The 20,034-nt window shown below is 33.3% G+C and overlaps 1 protein-coding gene across 1 annotated transcript in view; it reads right to left on the reverse strand.

Moving 5' to 3' along the window:
* PTPN13 (protein tyrosine phosphatase non-receptor type 13) overlaps positions 1 to 20,034 on the reverse strand; it is a 213,733-nt gene that overhangs the window by 81,956 nt on the left and 111,743 nt on the right. The window contains 7 exon segments of the mRNA XM_051966187.1: positions 66 to 248; positions 2,368 to 2,520; positions 3,334 to 3,472; positions 3,845 to 3,998; positions 7,160 to 7,334; positions 7,449 to 7,523; positions 18,988 to 19,210. Of these exon segments, the coding sequence (XP_051822147.1) occupies positions 66 to 248; positions 2,368 to 2,520; positions 3,334 to 3,472; positions 3,845 to 3,998; positions 7,160 to 7,334; positions 7,449 to 7,523; positions 18,988 to 19,210 (1,102 nt within the window).

Here is a 20,034-nt window from a genome sequence, read left to right on the forward strand (position 1 = left end):
CTCACTAAAAGTTTCCAGTAAACATGGCAAAAAACAAAACAAAACTTGAAGTTAACTAGACATACAGAAAAAGAAATCTTCCTGGTTTCTCTCCATGGGAAGCGAAGTACCAAGGTTCTGATTCCATTGTGAACCTCAAACACAAGGACGCCTTTAGAACAGATGCCAAGGAGTATCCCAGTTTGAGACTTCTTTTCTGGGTGTACTCGATGAAAATGAACACCATACTCTGTCAGTCTTTGGCAGACCTATAAAAAAAAAGCAATTAATTCTACAGGCATAAAAAAGAAAATAAGTGGAAAAACAAAACCACAACATGCACAATAGACTCCAACCTAGTAAAGATATTGAGCTAATTAAATAAAATCACAATTTACCTTTCAATCTCCCTATCTCATCCCCCATCGATTTCAACTCTATCCTTTTCATGTTGGACTTAAGATCTGCCTATTCTTTTTATTAAGTCCATCAGGACTTAAATTCCATAATTAATCAACTTTCTTTTAGTTATACTTCCTCCTCATGTGTGACTTAAAAGAGACCTAGTACTCCCAGATGACACTATCACCATGATCACATTTTTCAGCATTCTTTGCTGCTATCTCCTGACTCACAAATCCCAGAAGAGGAGTAAAAATACCTCTTTTTCTCCATTGCTACTTTAGGTTACCTCTGTTTTCATTACCCAACAAATAGCTTTATGGTTGACTCTATACACATTTATCAACCAATTCAGACTTTAATAACTATTATTCTATCTGGCACCAGGTAATTCATTTTCAATTTGTAAAGAATCCAGTGCTGGAGTTCTTCTTTTCCTCTACACCAGAGGTTCAAACATTATTACTTTCCAGTCCTTCAATCTAATCTAATGACTGACCTCTTCAATATTACTTCCCCTATTCACAGGAATCATCACAATCTTTATCTTTTTTTTTTTTTTTTTACAAATGTTTTACTTAATTAGGCTCAATAACTGTTAAATTATGGAATTTTATTCTTGTTAAAATACCACCAGTCTCTAACCCTCTCTCAGCTATGGCATCATAGGTTAGGAAAAAACAAAACAAAACAAAACTAGGACATTAGTCATGAGCTTAGTTTTTCTCCTTTTCTCCAATTATCACAGAACCTTTTCAAAAGCTTCCATTCTCTTTTCCTTTAATCTAAAACTGATGATGGACCTTCTTCTCTGCAAAGCCTCCCATGTAAACCCTTCATACTACCCTCTTTTAATTTCTCCAAAAGATTGCCCCTACAATCATTTCTTTGATTCTAATATTTAAATATCTCTATCAAATAGTTTCTCCTGTACTGCCTACAAAAATGTCCAAGTCGTTCTCATCTTAAAAAAAAAAACTTTCCCTCAAACTTTCATACAATTTCTCTTTGCAAGGGCAACCAAGACCCCAGAAAAAGCTATCTGTATTAAATGCCTCCACATCATCCCCTCCTCTTACTTACTTATAGACCCCTTGATACTGACAATCTAACTTCAGAACAAAACTAAAATTAATCTTTGTCAATTTACCAATACATCTTAATTATTAATGTCAATGATTCTTCTAGTTTGTTTTTAAACCAAATAAAATAGCTTAAAATACCACTAGATTCTTTATTTCAAATGCCCTTGGTATCCAGCTTTTGATCAGTGTTAATGGTAATCATAGTAATAGAGGGCTAGCTAGATGAATAAAGACTGAGATGGGGTGTTAATTGAACCAAGTAGGGTGAGTCTGGAAAGACATCAAGGAAGGTAGCTAGATTGTATTTTGCAAAGGAAAGGAGAATAGTCTAAAGTCCCTTGGTTCTCCTGAGAAGCCCACAAGAAATTACTAGACTTGAAATACTGGGAAATCTTTCTTGATTTAATTGAAATCTGCTTCTCAATTATCAGTTTTAACATATATCATCATGGTCATAAATTATAACAAATAACCACTACTATATCTCTATTATCTTGATAGAGGTAAAATAAAACCTCTTTAACTATTTACTAAGGATGGAGAAACTTGATTCTCTCCAAAGGCACTGAAGAAAAGGATGGAATACTTTTGGGTCCTGAGGATCTAATTCAAATAAAAACATGAAATGCTTTCTCCCCTTCTATTTTTGGGGGGCTGGAAGAGGACAACGATAAAACTCTTACAATGAACAGATCTTTTAGTTTTCTTAATAACTTGCCCATGGTCACACAACTAATAAATATTTCATGTACAAGTCTTCCCTACTACAAGTACAGAAACTTCACTGATACACTGTTTTTGTTGTTTACTTAATGTAAAATCTTTCAATGGTAAGATGAATATGGAGACCCATAGAACTAACTATTTACATGAACCTGGGGCTTAATATAGTTTGACTTACTTTTAAAAACTCCATTTCTGTTTCTTTTTCAGACGCCCCTATGTAGGTACTGTGCAATTTAGGTAATTCTTCCTTCACATAAGATAAATCTAATCGCTCTGTCACTCTAGCAGGCAAGTAATGTTCCAGTCTAAAGTAAGACACACCATGAACCTATGAAACAAAAAGAGACAGAGAGAGAAATACATGTATGTCAACTACCAAAATACACTAGAAGCTGTTTCCTTGAACTGCTTACTTGAACCAATACAACATAAACTTCAAAAAGTCACAGACTTTGAAAAATTCTTTTTTTTTTGAGAAACAGTATTTTGTTTTTTCAACATTCATTTTTTTTCTTTTTTTGCTGAGGCAATTGGGGTTAAGTGACTTGCCCAGGGTCACACAGCTAAGAAGTGTTAAGTGTCTGAGGCCAAATTTGAACTCAGGTCCTCCTGACTTCAGGGCTCTATCTACTGCGCCACCTCGCTACCCCCCACCCCTCCATTCATTTTTTATAAGATTCTGAGTTTCAAATTTTTCTCCCTTCTTCCCAACCTCTCCCTCCAAGACAGTAAGCAAATATAGATTATATATGTATAAGCATATCAAACATATCTCCACATTAATCATATGGTGAAAGAAGAATAAGAACAGAGTAGAAAAAAAACCACTAAAAAAAAAGCAAAAAAAAACAATTTTAAAAAGTGAAAATATTAAGTTTTGAAATGCATTCAGCTTCCATAGTTCTTTGTCCAGATAGAGATAATATTTTCCATCATGGGTCTTTTGGAATTATCTTAGATTACTGTATTGCTAAGAAGAGCTAAGTCTATCATAGTTGATCATTATACAATATTGCTATTTATTGTGTACAATAATTAATGACAAATGCTTGAAAGCAATATAATTATTCAATAAGACAAGGCAGGACTAAGGGTAAAACAGAAATGGCCTCTGCTAATACATAAAGAAAGAAAATCCTACCTCTGGTTGGTAATCTCCATACTCTGCTTGAAGGGCCAAGGAGGCTAATAGTAAGGAAGTTTCATCATCACAGTGCATCCTCTCCTCCAAGATATCTTTACGCAGCTGGAGATAATATTGGTGACAGGTCAAAGCATGTCTGAGAAAAGAGAAATTTATATTAGCTACTTATTCTAGAATCCTTGGGTGATTTTGTCAACCAACAATTTGGTGAAACATTTTATACAAAAAAAGAAATCGTTACAATTGATTCTTATAAAGATAATATTGGAAATTTGATCTAAGTTGAGTTATCTGAGAAAATAAGTATTAGAAAGTTATAGAATTGATATGACAATATGTTTTACATGATTGCACATATATAACCCACAACAAGTTGCTTACCATTTTAGGGAGAGGCAAGGGAAGAAGAGAGAGAAAATTTGGAACTCAAAATTAAAAAAAAAAGAAAGTTACCAAGTTAAAAGAATTAGGAAGCTAAAAAAAGAGCAAAAATCTTCTATGTACTTACTGTATTAGACTGACATCATCTAGGAAAAATTTAATTCGTAGAAATAAAATAAAATCTACAGTTGTTTTGTTCTTTTTCTTTGGTTCTTCTTTCCATCCTTCTGGGGCCACTTTAGTTAGTTTCAGATCAGGATCAACAAAGAAATACTCATTATCTAAAGAGGATGAGAAAAACATCCAGATCAAATATTAACACTTGATAATATCTTATTAGGACATAATACTCCTTAAAAATTTTCCATTTTAACTTTTTCTTTTCTTTTTTTTTCTATGAATTTAAAAAAAATTTTTTTTATAGCTTTTTATATACAAAACATATGCATGGGTAATTTTTCAGCACTGACCTTGCAAAAACTTCTGTTTCAACTTTTCCCCTCCTTCCCTCCACCCTCTCCCTTAGATGGCAGATAGTCCCATACATTTAATTTTTTATTTTCAACAACAAAGTTAATGTGAGGTTTCATTCCCAGCTGAAATTAGTTTAGCAATTTACTTCTTATTCATGTTATCACTAATAATTCAGTATCCCATGGATATAAGTATTATAATTGAAAACATCCAAAATAAAACTGATTTCCCTCCTTCTCAACTTCCCCGCTCACTCATCTTTAAAACTTGACTACTTCTGTGTAGGGAGAAGTAGTCCCTTATTCTTTTAGTCCCTCATGTTTACAATATCAAGAATATATCTAGTTGTCCTCTCTTCCTTTTTCCCTATTTTTAATCAAGTTCCACTTTTTGTTAGTTTACATATCCACAGTCTATCACAATCTCAAGGTCAACACTGTAGTGTAATACCTTCCTATTTGGTCTTCCTAAATCCAATTTTTCCCCCAATTCATCCTCAATAAAATTGCTAAATAAATTAACCTAAGGCACAGGTCTGCCCTCAGTGGCTATTATTTCTTCTTAGATCAAGTGCCAAAGACAGGACTTGGTACTTAAAACTCTGCACAATTTGGATACCTATTCATACTTAATTCATGTAAGTCTTTGTTTATCCTGTGATCTAGGAAAATTATTCTTCTGGGCATTTTACCTCTTCTCTTGAAGTTTTTCTACAGGCATGTCCCCTAAATTTTATTTGAACTCCAATACTCAGCCTCTTAGGCTTCTTATATTTTAACAAGCTTCAAAACAATTCTATTCCTTCATATTCCTCCTGAAGCTCCCATGTCAGCCCAATTATTACAGCTTCCTCCCTTCCCAAATAAACTTATATGTACTCGGTTGCAAATAAGCTGTTGCTCTCCTAATCGGCTCTAGACTCTGAAGGGAAGGGATAAATTAATTTTCATCTTCATACCTCCCATAGTTCCAGCCCCGTATCTGAAAGGATGTTGGTGCTTAATATATCTTGTTATTCAGCAATTATTCAGCAAACACCTATTGATCCAAAATGCTCAGGAGAGTTTTGGACAATTCTAATAATATTCTGTTTAAATTGAGATCACTAATATTTAAAGAATTAGATATCAGTAAAATCATTAAAATTATAATGAACATAATTTGGTACTTCTTTAGCTCCTTACTACACGGCAGTTTGGTTTTTAAAATTATAACCAACTTATTCTGAATAAAGAGCATTTAAGATAAGTACAAAATAAAACACACATATATAATCCTGTAGCATCAGAACTCATTTCTCCCTCCAGTTTACAAAAACGTTTATTATTATTGAAGCTGTTCTGCTTGTATGTATTTCCAACTGACTTTCCTTTATACCTTCAAGGAATTTTGGGAAAAGTAGTTTATGAACCCTAAAATACTAGGTACATGTGAGGGGGTCTAGACCTTTGATTTTGTTGGTATAGAGGACTCCCAATGTAGAAACTCCCTTCCCTAATATAGATCAGGAATTCTTTTGTGATAGAAAATTTAAATGAGAGGCCCTTGGTCATAAAACTAGTATTAGAAACAGGATGTCGACACAGGTCTTCCTGGATATCTACCATTTATCAATGAAGTCAACTTAAAGCATATACGAACATTCTCTGGCCTATATTACCAAGACTAGGTAAACTCGATGATGTGGTCCTGGCAAGGTAACATATGCATAATCTTAATTTCTGCTCTCTTACCTGTAGGCACAAACTTGCTTTTGGTCCTTGGAATTTAATCTCAGTCAATCAATAAGCATTTAAGTGCCTACTATGTGCCAGATTTTCCATTAAACCAAAAAGATGAAAAGAAAGGAAAGGGATAGTCCCTGTGTCTAGGAATTTAGTTTGATGGGAAAAGAATTAAAAATAAGGATTGTAGAAGGTAGAATTTCACCTGGGTCTTAAAGGAAGCCAGGATAGTCAGGAGGTGGAGATATGAGGAAGCAGAGTTTCCTAGGAGAGAGGGAAAGTCAGAAAAAAATAGTCAAAAATCAAGAGAAAGCTCTTGTTTGAAGAAAAGCTGGCCAGTTTCACTGGAACAAAGAGTAAATGAAAGAGTGTAAGCAATATGAAGGCTGGAAAGGTCAGTGAGGAGGAGTTAGTTTATGAAGGACTCTGAATAATAAACAGAGGATTCTGTATTTTATCCTGGAGGTAAGAAGAAGCCACTGGAGTTTATTGGTCACCTAGGTGTTGAAATACAGTGTCAAGCCCAGAGTCAGGATGATTCATTTTTCTGATTTCAAATTTGGACATGATGACTTTAAGATGTCTTTAGGATATCTATTTGGAGATATCTAATAGGGAGGTGGAGACGGAGTTAGCCGATAAGCTATGGTTTAAGTAGATTTGAGAATCACGATCATAGAGATGATAATTACATCCATGGGAACTGATGAGATCACCAATTAAAGTAGTATAGAGGAAAAAGAGAACCTAGGACAGAATCCTGTGAGATAGCCAGGATTAATGGGCACGACCTAGATAAAGATCCATCAAAGGAGATTAATAAAGAGCAGTCAAACAGGCAGAAAAGCCAAGAGAGAGGAGTTTCTCAAAAATCTAGAGAGGAGAGAATATTAAAAAAAAGTGTGATCGAGAATGACACAGCTACAGAAAGATCAAGAAAGATGGGGATTGAGAAAAAGCCATGAGATTCAGTAAGTAAAAGATCATTTGTAACTTAGAATATGGTGTTTTGGGTTGAATAGGATCATCCTTTTTATAGCCCAGAAGTTTTCTCTTAGATAATGCTTATTAAAACCCTTTTAAGTAAAATTGTCCTCATATATTTAACTTATTTCTATTGGAATATGGATAAGGCATGGCAGTAGTTATAAACAACCAACATTGTCAAAATTTCCCAATGTGGACAATGTGAAAATGTAGATATTTTCTGCACTCTCCTGAAAACTTGCAAAACTTTTTTGTACCTTTAAGGCTGGCTAAGGCAAACAAGTGATGTTCCACCAAACCAATATGAGCCACAACCATATCAAATACATCTCTACAGAGGGTTTTGATATCACAGGTCAGCTCCAATCGCTGTCCACTCAGAAGCATGATGTTTATTTTTCTCCGAGTATCCTCATTCTTCCCTTTCTTGGTCTGCAGTTGGAAGAACATAACATTGTTTAAAGAAAACAATATCAGAACTATATAGTCATATGGCTTTTGAAGTTTTTTCTTGGATTAATGCAAATTGTATTTGTTATTACTTACAAGGATAGATCGGGGCAGATCCAAAGATATAAATGGTTCAACTGTCATCTTTACAAATTCAGGTCCAAAGAAATTCTGTAAATCATATAGATCAAGTCATGTCAACAAGTATCTATTCAGCAGTGAGCAATAGAGCAACAAATGATGTTCTTTCAAAGGGCATAGAAATAATATTGATAATTTATGCTCGCATATTGCTTGTCATGTGAAGTTCACTGTCTTCCAATATGTATACTGTTAGCATTTCTCATAATGGTTCCTGACACTAGCAAAGAAATTTACTTAAAAAATCTTTTTAATATAAAATCAAAATTTGATGAAAATTTATTTTTCTTACATTCTACATATAATTTTTAAGTTTTACATGAAACAAATTATAAGGAATTAATCACAGCTAATTCTGAATTTTGCTCACAAAACAACCCCATGAAAATTTATGAAAACTCTTAGGGATACATAGAAGAAATATTCCCAGCCTTTTAATATGTTGAGTGTCCAAAGAATCTAATATTTACAAATGAAATATCATTTTTTTTCATTTTTAATTCCAAATTTTGTCTCTCTTTCCACACCCTTCCAATTTCATTTTTTTAGAAAGGGAAAGATTTCGGTATAATCTAATACTTTATTAAGGGATACACTAAAAAGAAATTTTATGAACTTTTTTAAACAGTTAAGAGATGAAAACTTCAATTAAAGTGAATTTCAACAAGCTAGATTATTCTAGAGTATAAAACAATGTGTAAAGTTGGAGGCAAGATGGCATAGTAAAGACAGGAACCTGCCCAACCTCTCCCTGAAACTGCTCCAAATTCCTTTAAATAATGACTCTAAACATCCAAAGATGAAGTATAACATGTTCCAGCTGAAGATAATTTAGAAGGTCAGCAGAAAATGTATATGACAAAAAAGTGAGAGTCCAGCCTGCAGATCTGGTGCAGGCTGTGTCAATGCAACCCTGCTCTGGCCCTATGCCAACAAAGGAGGAACAGGTCTAGAGATCCCTGAATCAGCAACAATATTGGTGTTTCCAGACCACTTAGCCTAGAGATACCCAAGAGAAGCGACTTGGAAGGTCAAAAGAAAAGGTTTGTGGCAACAGAGTGGAAGTCCACACACATCCCAACATGGGCTAGCTCAGCCTTGGCCCTGGCCTTGACCCCAGTGCCAGCAAAGCAGGACAGTTGTTTTAGCACACTAAATCTTACAGATACAGTAGGATAGGAACATCTCTAACAGTTCCAGGGCAGAAAAGAGTGCTTGTGGTTAGATCTCTGAAAACAGCAGCACAAAATCCCTAAAGCTTGGAACAGTGCACCCTCTACCCTAGAAACAGAGTCCTCCTTTAATAAACAGTTAGAAGTTGAGTAACATGCTAAAAAAATGAGCACACTACAGAAAGTTTCTGATTTTAAAATTACTATGGTGACAAGGAAGATCAAAACACACTCAGAAGATTACAAAGTCAAAGCTCCTTTTACCAAAGCCTTCAAGAAAAAATAAGAACGGGGCTCAGGCCATGGATTTTGAAAGTCAAGTAAGAGAGATAGAGGAAAACTTAAGTGAAAGAAAGAGTGGTACAAAGGAAATAAAAAGGCTAATGAGGAGAAGAATACCTTAAAAAGCAAAATTGGCAAATAGGAAAGAAGGTACAAAATCTCACTGAGGAAAATAATTCCCTAAAAATTAGAATTAAGCAGATGGAAGGTAATGACTTTATGAGAAATCAAGAAACAATAAAAAAAATTAAAAAATAGGAAAAAAATGTGAAATATCTCATTGGAAAAAAAAAACTGACCTGGAAATAGATTTAGAAGGGATAATTTAAAAATTGATGATCTACTTGAAAGTCATGATCAAAAAGAGCTTAGACAAAAATCTTTCAAGAAATTATCAAGGAAAGCTGTGCTGATATTGTAGAATCAGAGGGTAAAATAGAAATGGAAAGAATCCACTGATCCCTTCCTAAAAAAGAGCCTAAGATAAAAACTCCTAGGAATATTTAGTCAAATTCTGGAACTTCCAGGTCAAGGAGAAAATACTGCAAGCATCTAGAAAGAAACAATTCAACTATAGTAAAGCCACAGTCAGAATAACACAAGATTTAGTAGCTTCTACATTAAAAGACCTGATATTCCAGAGATCAATATAACTAGGATTACAACCAAGAATCACCTACCCAGCAAAATTGTGTATAATCCTTCAGAGGAAAAGGTGAATATTCATTGAAACAGAGAATTTTCAAGCAATCATGATGAAAAGACTAGAGCTGAACGGAAAATCTGATTTTCAAATATAGAATTCTGGAGCAGCATAAGGAGGCAATTAGGAAAGTGATATCATAAGGACTTAAAAAACTATCTATTTACATTTCTACACAGGATGATGATATTTGTAACTCATTAGAACTTTCTCATTATTATGGTAGTAAGAAAGAGTATAATAGACAGAGGGCACAGATATGAGTTGAATATGAATGGATAATATCTAAATGAAATTATGCACTGAGAGAAGAATGTACTGGGAGAAAGAGAGAGGGAGAAGACGAATAGTGTAAATTATCTGCCATAAAAAAAGAGGCAAAAAAAAAAAAAGCTTTTATAGTGAAGGGTAAGAGGAAGAAGAAAGGGTGGGTGAGTGAACCTTACCCTCATCAAAATTGGCTCAAAGAGGAAATAACATACACACTTTTAAACTGGCATTCACTTGAAAAGAAAGCACAAAGAATTCCCTAGTTACTTCTTCTCCAGTAAAATATCACATAAAAGATTTCTGCCTTAGACAATGAAATGTTTAGACAACTGCAAACTTTTGATGGAACAATATATTTTATAAAATTATGTAGAAGTGGTCTAATATAAACTTTTTCCTTGAGATATGGTGGTGTTTAATATTGCCAAGATCTTCTGAGATATAACTTGATTCTGACTGTGTCTAAATGTATTGTTCCATGTAGCACTGAGTTTATACTTGAGGCTAAAAGAATGGAAAGGAATGAGAAGGATGTTTTTGGATTCTGATGCTAAGTGGAGATAACAGGAGAGAGGGAATTCAAGAACCCAACCTTTGTGACGAAAAAGACTACAACTATAAACTTTAAGTTGGTTCTATGAACACAATTTGGAAAAAAAAAATTACAAACAAGGAGTAGGAGAATTAAGAAAAATGGCGAACATTTCAGGGGCTGCAGAATATTAAGCATATTATTAGAAAGCTGAGTTGGTTCAATCACTTTTGAAAACAATTTGGAATGATATTCTTAAAACTGCAAAAAATCCACATACTTTGAACCAGAAACCCCACTGATAAATAAGTGACCTAAAGTGGTCAATGGTAGATACAAAGGTCTCACATATAAAAAAAAAATTAAATCAGCATTTTTTGGTAGTAACAATGAATTGGAAACAAAACTGAAGTTTACCAATTATAGAAGAGGTAGAAAAAATTCTGGACTATTACTATGAGATAAAAAATGACTATAATGAATAGAGAAACATGGGAACATTTAAATGATCTTAATTTACAGAGTAAATTAAGCAGAACTAGGAAAAATACATAAAATGATTATAATAATGACAATTGAAAGAACAAAAAATTTTCACAAACTGAACATAAAGTAATTATAATGAACAGAGTTTATCCTGAAAAAGAGTCAAGAAAGTATACCTCTGTCTTACTTTCACTGGTAGGGAAAACATAAAGGAGTGAGCATGGATAAACATCCTGATCCACTTCTTAGGTTATTTTATCTACAAGTACATGTTTTGTTGCATGTCACACTATAATATTGATTAAATAACCAAAACCAAAAATCATACAAAAACTAATGATTTATTAACTTCTTCTGTAAAATAAAGTTTTAACATATATTTTGATACCACTTATACTTCCTTTCTTTTCTCTCTCCCAAGGCAAACTCTTATATCAAAACATAAAAAGAAAAAAATTCAACAAAATTAACATGTACTTGTTGGATAACATAATATATTACATGCAACTAGTCCTCTACCTTTATAAAGCAGCAAGGAGGTAAAATGTATTTTCCCTGAGGGGGCCAGACTGAATATTACATTTTACAACATTCACTTTCCAACATCCTTTCCATCACCATTGCTATAGTCACAAGAAAGTAAAATTTCTTTAAACATATCACAACTTGTTTAGCCATTCCCCATCTAATGGATATCTACTTTGATTCTTCTACAAAAAAGTGATGCTATAAATATTCTGGTAAATATGAGATTTTTCTTTTTTTGCCACTGACTTTTCTGAGTTATATCAGTTCAAAACAACATGGTACCCATTCTGGCACTTTGCCTCTTCCCACCTGAACCTGAACTCATATGGGATCTTGGGCTCTGATAGATAAGCTTTGACCTATCTTGCCCAGAACTACATCACCAAACCACTTTTTAGACAGCTCAGAATCATGCTATGGCATGTGAATACCTGGCTGATTTAATTGTTTGTTTTTGTTGTTGTTGTTGTTTGTTTATATCCCGAGTGCTTGACATATCATAAGCAAGTAATAAATGTTTTCTTTAAAAAGTTCATCTATTCATTTATTCTTGTCTAAAATCATGGACTCTCTGGGTCAAAGAATATGGACACATCAATCATTTTCTTTGTATAATTCTTCTTTTTTTATTGATGTTCTAATTAAAGTTTAATTTCTTTTTTTTATTGTTACCTTAAAAAAAAAAAAAAAGCTTTTTTTCCCCCTCTGAGACAATTGGGGTTAAGTGACTTGCCCAGGGTCACATAGCTAGGAAGTGTTAAAGTGTCTGAGACCAGATTTGAACTCAGGTCCTCCTGACTTCAGATCTGATGTTCTATCCACTGTGCCACCTAGCTTGCCCCTAAGTTACAGCTTTTTACTTTCAAAGATAGTTTCAACATTCACCTTTGCAAAACCTCATGTTCCAAATTTTTCTCCCTCCCTACTTCCATCTTCTCCCCTAGACAGTAATATGTTAAAACATGTACAATTCTTCTTCTTTGTATAATTCTAACTGCTTTACAGAATACTTTGATACATCTGTAATTTCAAGACCAGGGGGAAAGGGAAAAAGGTCACTGAATCAAAAGGATAATAGATACAAATTGAAACCTGAATGAAGACTTAAGAACTGATTGTGCTGATGTACAAAAGAGCAGAGTTGGGAATTGAAGTTATTTCTCAAAATGGCTTGTGAAGAAATTCAAGAACAGCTTGGTGAAATTATCTAAACTTATGAACGAGAGGAACTGACTGGGAAGCTTGCTTAGTGTAAGCAAAAATATCTTCGTTAACATTACCTATCCCCTGAATTTGAATATTCATATATGAAATAATATTCTGCTTTATATTATTTTCCAAAAATGATCTTTTACAAAAACACTATTGTTCTCTAGCTAGGTCAGCTTTTCCAGTGCTGAAGTATATTAAAAATTTAATATTTTAAATTTATTTAAATTTAAAGTATATTAAAAATGTAAAATAATATAGTCTTAATTATTATTAACCTTTGGTAATGGGGCAATGAAGACTACAAACACAGAAGCAGATTCAATTTTCATGTCAGTAAGTATTTCTTCACATTTACATTTTTTAAAAAAGTAATGGGCTACCATGTGTTATGGTTTAATTCAAGAGCTCTTCAAGACAAGGTTGGAAATGCCCACAACTTGAGAATATTAGAGTAGATCATCTTTGGATCAGATTGGACCAGATAGTCTTAGAAATTCCTTAAAATTCTGTGATTAAAAGTTGTTTTTTGAAAACTATAATTTTTTTAGTGAAATGATCAAATTAAATCTTAATAGAGAATGATAAGCACTTTTTTTCTGTAAGTATAACATATTTAAGATTCAAAACTTTGAATCTTATGGTTGTCCCTACAGTCAGCTTGGGGATGAGTTCTTACATATCTTGGTTTGAATAATCTCAAATTAGACCATGGCCTATTGGCATAACTTTTGATAACTCAACATCACTGCCATGATAATTCTTTGGATTAGGACTTTGTATTATTTTTTTTTTTTTTGCCCAGAAAAAAGAAAGCTTTACTTAGATAGCTGAATTGTAGCAAAGATGGTGGAATGGGTGCAAGAGGAAAGAGACTAAAAACAATGAAAAAGGGATTGGTGCTAAAATCGTCTCTTTAAACTGACTTATTCTTTAATATTCAAAACCAATAGGGTGGTATAGGCCAAATAGGGCTTGGTCCAAGGAAATATTGATTATAGTTGGAAGCCAGAATGAGAAAAGAAATAGGTCTAGTTATGAAAGCAAATACAAGAAATAGCACTCAGGTCAACTATAGACTAAAAGCAGGGTTAATATTGCTCACTCCCTGGAGGACTGAGGATTTTTAGAATTTTATTATTTTTCTTTCTTCTATTTGCTATTTAGTCTATTCAACTTATAGTCTGGGAAGTTGTATTCAACTCTACATACTATATACAACTATACGCATACATACTATATATAATTAGGTACAACATACTATAGTATGGAATGGGACAAAGCCATCACTTGAATTGAAACTGACATAAAACTCTTACTATATGTTTAAGCTTATCAGTAAACTAATACCATGCCTCTGGAAAAACAGAAAGAACAAAAGAGGATGGTTTCCCAGTGAATAAATAAAACTGAACAGAGTAGAGTTAAGGAAAAACAAAATGAAATAAAAGGAAAAAGTGAACAGAAAAATAATTTAGTTATTATTTGTGGGAAGATTATTAGGAAAATTTTTATATGCAAAATATCTTCATAGTTCACAATTTTTTTTTCCTCTTAATGTTATTTCTCCCAAAAAGCAGTACAACAAAAGTATTGCATTTCATTCATTTTAATCATCCTTTGGCTTGATATACTAATTAAAAATATAAATGCTTTCTTCCTTTTACATTTAAAATGGTATGTATCCAAAGCTGATTTACTTCTGGGAAAATCATTCATATATTATATTAATCTAAATGTAGACCACATGTCTAAAATTATATGTACTTAGGAGGAAAAAACATATAATATGGACTGAAAAATATGATAAATTCCACACAAGTCATATTTAAAAACAACTGTGGTTTGTGAATAGATCAACATGATAAATTATCTGGTCAAAGAATGCTTTTGTCTAGCTGGAAAACTTATGGGATTTTAATAAGACAGTTAAGATATATCCTTTGAGAGACAGTATAGCATTCCTGAGTCAGACACGGTGGAACTTACAATTTAGAAGACTGGTATTCCAGCCACAGACAGTGGGCTCTTAGCCTCTAAGTATCCTAGGCAACCAGGGGGCCAGGGAATTGACAGGCCAAAGTTTATTATTAATGATTTTGGATATGCTTAGTTGTGGAAAAGAATATGAGAAAGAATAGAAAATAGGCCTATGTCTCCCATAGAATGCTTCTGACATTATGTGAACAGTGCAAAAGTTAAAATATCTTGACCACTGTCCTTAAAGTGATTTAACCTTTTCAAGGAAGATGAATATACCAAATCAATGATTCTTATTAATAATTTTTTTATAGCCACAGTTCTATATTCCATTTAGCTTGACAGTATAATCTTCAACATGGTAGGGAAGCTTAATAAGATTGCTAGCTGTGTTCTGAAAAAGAAGGACCTAAAAAGATGTTATATAGAAAGTTTAGCAGTAAAAAAAAACCACACACACATTGGATTTTGTTGAGCACTGACTACATACCTTTGTAAGGAAAAGGAGTTAAGCATTTATGTAACTCCTACAATGTGCTATACTAAGCATTTACAAATATCATCTCATGTGCTCCTCACAACGATCCTACAAAGGAGGTGCTAGCACTTTATCCATATCATCACCTAACTGTTCCTTTTAAAAATGTTGTCACTAACTTTAAAATGACTATACCTAAGGTCAGTTTTGTCTAAAAGCTCCTTAATATACCTTTGAAAAAAGAAACATTTACAAGATGTGTCAACCCTTGGCAAGTCACTTAACCCCAAATGCCTAGAAATAAAAGAAACATTTTCTCCACACAAAGTCTCCTATGATAGTTCCAATCAATCTCTGACAGCTCCTAAACCAAGCTAAATAAGCTTAATGTATTTATTATTTATGGATTAACCTGGCTCAATCTGGAAAGGTATACCCAAAGGGGACTGGTTGTCATTTTGCTTGACCACGGTGATCCATGAACAAAATGACCCTCCAATCCTGTAGTAATATGATGGAGGAAAGCCAAAGGATAGTAAGAATCATATAGTTCATAGTCTATAAAAAATTTCTTCTATTCTTGGCATACTTTGTTCAAAAAGCAATGAGCTGATGGTAAAGAAGAAGCAATGAACAGTGTCCACCAATTGGGGAATACCTGAACAAATCATAATATGTGAATATAATTTTGTTGTGTCTTAATGATTGAAGGAACAATTTCAGAGAAACCTGGGGAGACATATAAGCTGATGCAGTTGATGAACACAACTCAAACAGTTTATAGAATAACAATAACACAGTAAAGAAAAACAACTTGGAAAAACTTAAGAACTTTAATCAAAGCAGACCCTAAGAAAGTAGCTTTCCCTACAGAGTTCTAATTTTTCATCTATAAGCACATGATCCACCTCTTGACAGAGAGGTGATGGACTCTGGATACAATGAAACATACATGGTATTTAAACACAGTCAATGCAGGAATATATTTTGTTTTATTATGCATATTTGTTACAATGATTTTGCTTTTCTTTATTCTTCAATGAATGGCGGGCTAAAAGGAAAAAAGATTTTTGCTAATTAAAAAAATTAACTTAAAAAAAGAAAATTACTAATAACCTGATATACTCATTACATACTAGTGGACTAACTAAATTATATATGACATAAGAAAAGATTTAATTATAAAATGCTCATAGGCTTTCGGTGGAAAGACAAATAAAAGTTTTAGTGAAATTGGCTTCATGTGATAGTCACATTGTTATTTTGCCTTAGTGTGGTCATAAGAAATGTAAGCAAACAAACCACCATGAAAATAATTGCACAGCTTATGTGCCATCCACCATAGTAAATTAAGTACTAAAGAATTTCTGAGCAATTCAAAAGGTCTTCCAAGTTAAGTAAACATATTTTGAGACAAAGTAGCTTAACTGCAAAAGTAACTTGGGGTGAAAATGATTGGAAAATATGGTTTGGGATCAAGAAATGAAAAATATCAAAGGCTTGTAGACTGCTCAGAAGCTTTTTGCATATATAGTTAAAATATTTTCTTCAAGAAGAATTAAGAATTTGTGGATTTAATTAAACTAAATATCAGTAAATTGACTGACTGAAGCTTAATGGAAAGGAAAAGGAAATAAAACTTGCTAAAATGTAGCCAATTTTAGAAAAAGCTCTTTTTCTTTATTCAGATCAATTGATTAGAAAAGAGTTTGTTTAAAATGCCAACTAACAATATGGTACAGTAAGGAATAAATTGCTGTAGCTCTCCCAAATTTACCTCCAAAAAAACCATAAAACAGCACCCCCAAATAAATCATGGAATAGCACAACCAACAAAAAAGATGGAGTGAAACAATCTTTTAGCCAAGAAATGCAAGAAAGATTTGTCTCACTCAGATAAAAGGGGAACACAACACAGCACAGGAAGCATCCCAACAAGCCAGGAACAAGCCCCACCTCAGCAACCCATCAGATCTTGAGTCCCAGTCCTGTGAAGCAGGCAAATGTCAACACCAGGACCTCTTACATACTTCAGCATAGCCAGGGAACGGGAAGACTCCAGGTCCTAAAATTCCAAGGTGCTTCACCAAAATCCCAGGCAAACAGATGCCAACTCTATGAGTGACTAAGCAAACAGGTACCAGTGCTGGGCACCCTCCACATGTCCCAGAGAGCCCCCAGCAGTCAGACTACCATGTACTTCAGTGAAATGTAGAAACACTCCACTGACTTCAGCACATACTGGACACCAGCACTAGGACCTCAATTCAGCACCAGGTAAACTGCCTAACCCCTATCAGCCACCATCCACCTCAACCCTTCCCTGTTGCACCAAACATGAGGGTCTCCCACAGGTCTCAGGTCAACATCAGTGCAGCATCAGCTAAATAATCAGGAGTTACAGACCCTGACTCTAGAACCCTGAAAGAGTTCCAGCAAAGCTCAAATAAAAAAACTAAAAGGAAACAGGTTAAAAAAGATGAGCAAAAAACAACAAAAAAGACTCTAATTATAAAAAGTTATTATGTAATTATACATGTACAACCTACATCAGATTGCTTGCTGTCTTGGGAGAGAGGAAGAAAAAGAGAAAAGAAGAAAAAATTTGGAACTCAGAATCTTACAAAAATGAATTTTGGAAATTAACTTTACATGTAATTAGAGAAATAATATAATGTCAAGGAAAAAGAAAAGTTTCTATAGTGATAGGAAAGATTAAGACAAAAACCCAAAAGAACAAGAACCCACTGTCAAAATACCAATGGACAAACTCCAAAGAAGAACAGGAAATGATCTCAAGCCCAGAAAAATGTCATGGAAGAATTAAAAAAGGAGCTTAAAAATCATATAAGAGAGGTAGAAAAAGAATTAAGGAAACAAATGAGAATGATGCAAGAAAATTATGAAAAAAATCGACAGTTTGGGAAAAGAAAACAACTCCTTAAAAAGTAGAACTGGCCAACTGGAAAAGGGGATAACAAAATCCACTGAAGAAAAAAACTTCTTAAAAAGCACAAGTAGCCAAATGGAAAAGGAAGTATATCAGTTAACTAAGGAAAACACACCCTAAAAGTTAAAATCAGGCAAATCAGAGCTAATAACTCTATGAGATACCAAGAATTAATCCAACAAATTCAAAAGAATGAAAAAATAGAAGAAAATGTAAAATACTTCATGGGGAAAGCAAGTGAACTGGAAAACAGATCCAGGAGAGACAAGGTTAGAATCACTAAAATATTTGAAAGCTGTTATCAAAAGAAGACCTGGACAACATCTTTCAAGAAAATATCAAGGAAAACCAAACCAAACTGATATTCTGGAACCAGAAGGCAAAACAGGCATTGAAAGAATGTCCTGATCACCTCAAGAAAGAGATAAAATTCCAAAATACCACAAGAAATCATAAACAGCCCTATATTCCATGCATGGAGATTAAGAACACAATAATTATTATCCAAGGGTTAAAATAAACAGTGGAGATAAAATTGCTGCTAATTGAGAAAGATAGTTTGTATTTTAGAAGTAGTAGGGGAAACATCAGTGATCAGTTATGGCAGCAACTAAGTTACTATATCTTTATCTTTAAAAGAATAAGAGAACCTTGAGGTTTCTCATTTTAGAAGTAAAAAGCATTCAGAGACACTTAGAATTAAATATTTTGATGTTTTTTTTTTAAAAAAATCTAATTCAGAACCTACATTTTAGCAGTAATCAGTGAGACTACAATTCTCCTTTTCTGGAACTAAAATGGCAAATAAGAGCTTGTGGGTACTTGTAGAAGCTCCAAAAAGGTCCTATTTGAAACCTGGCTATCAGTTTAAGAGTAAGTAATTCTATCTTAGGAATCAATTTACCCTCAGTTTTCGTTGGGTCATAGCAGTTTCTAATGCCATTTCTCGCAGGGGATCCCTGGTGACATCAAGCATGGATGCTTTGATGGTATCTCCTGGATAGAGGCTCAATCGAGACTGTCGAAGAGCCATCCTAGTTTGTAGCTGCATCAATTCTTCTTCTTGACGTTTCAGCATAATCTCTTGACTAATCAAGTTGCCTTCAAATGATTTTTCATATTGCCTGCTGCATTGAAAAGAAAGGAAAGTGTTTTAACATAAAACCATTAAGACAAATTCAGAAAAGCACTATCCTACAGACTAATAAAATTTAAAAATACCTTCAAATTCACCATCTCCCCTCCCATCAAATGTTGACATTCACACTGCTAGTTATAAACAAATATATAGCTTAAATGAGGGGCAAAAAGAAAATCAATTACATTTGAGCTGAACTAAAAGAAGCAGGCAGCAATCATTTCAGATAAGATTATAGTAAATAATGTAATAAATTAGCAGGAGAATCACATTAAGCATAAGCCTAAAAGCATCATATATAACAAATCAATATCAATAGAAGTAGCAATATATGTAAATTAAAAAAAAAGATAATCAGGTTAGGAGGAGAAAAAGATAATAAAGTTAGAGTAGAGGAAGACCTTAATGTATTCCTTTCAGATCCAGACAAATCTACCCAAAAATAAACAAGAAAGACGTTATAGACTTAAGACAAATTTTATAAGTTACATTGAATAAGAGACCTTTAAGAGATAGAGTAACATGATCCTAAGCAAACTGTAGTTCAAAGAACAAATTATGAAAACAACAAAAAGTTTATTATAAAAACAATGAAAATAATGAGTCAGAATACCAAATACTTTTAAAATCTGGGTAAAGTACTTGTTAGGGGGAAAATTTAAACTCTAAATGCTCTTAAGAAAAAAGAAAATAAATCAACAAACTGAGCCCACAAATTAAAAAATTACCAAAAAAATTTTAATTAAGCAGAAATCCCCAAAATGAAGAGATTAATGAAACTTAAAGCAAGGTGACCATTAAATGGATAAATAA

Source organism: Antechinus flavipes, chromosome 6 (assembly GCF_016432865.1).
Source record: "Antechinus flavipes isolate AdamAnt ecotype Samford, QLD, Australia chromosome 6, AdamAnt_v2, whole genome shotgun sequence".
Classification (NCBI taxonomy): Eukaryota; Metazoa; Chordata; class Mammalia; order Dasyuromorphia; family Dasyuridae; genus Antechinus; species Antechinus flavipes.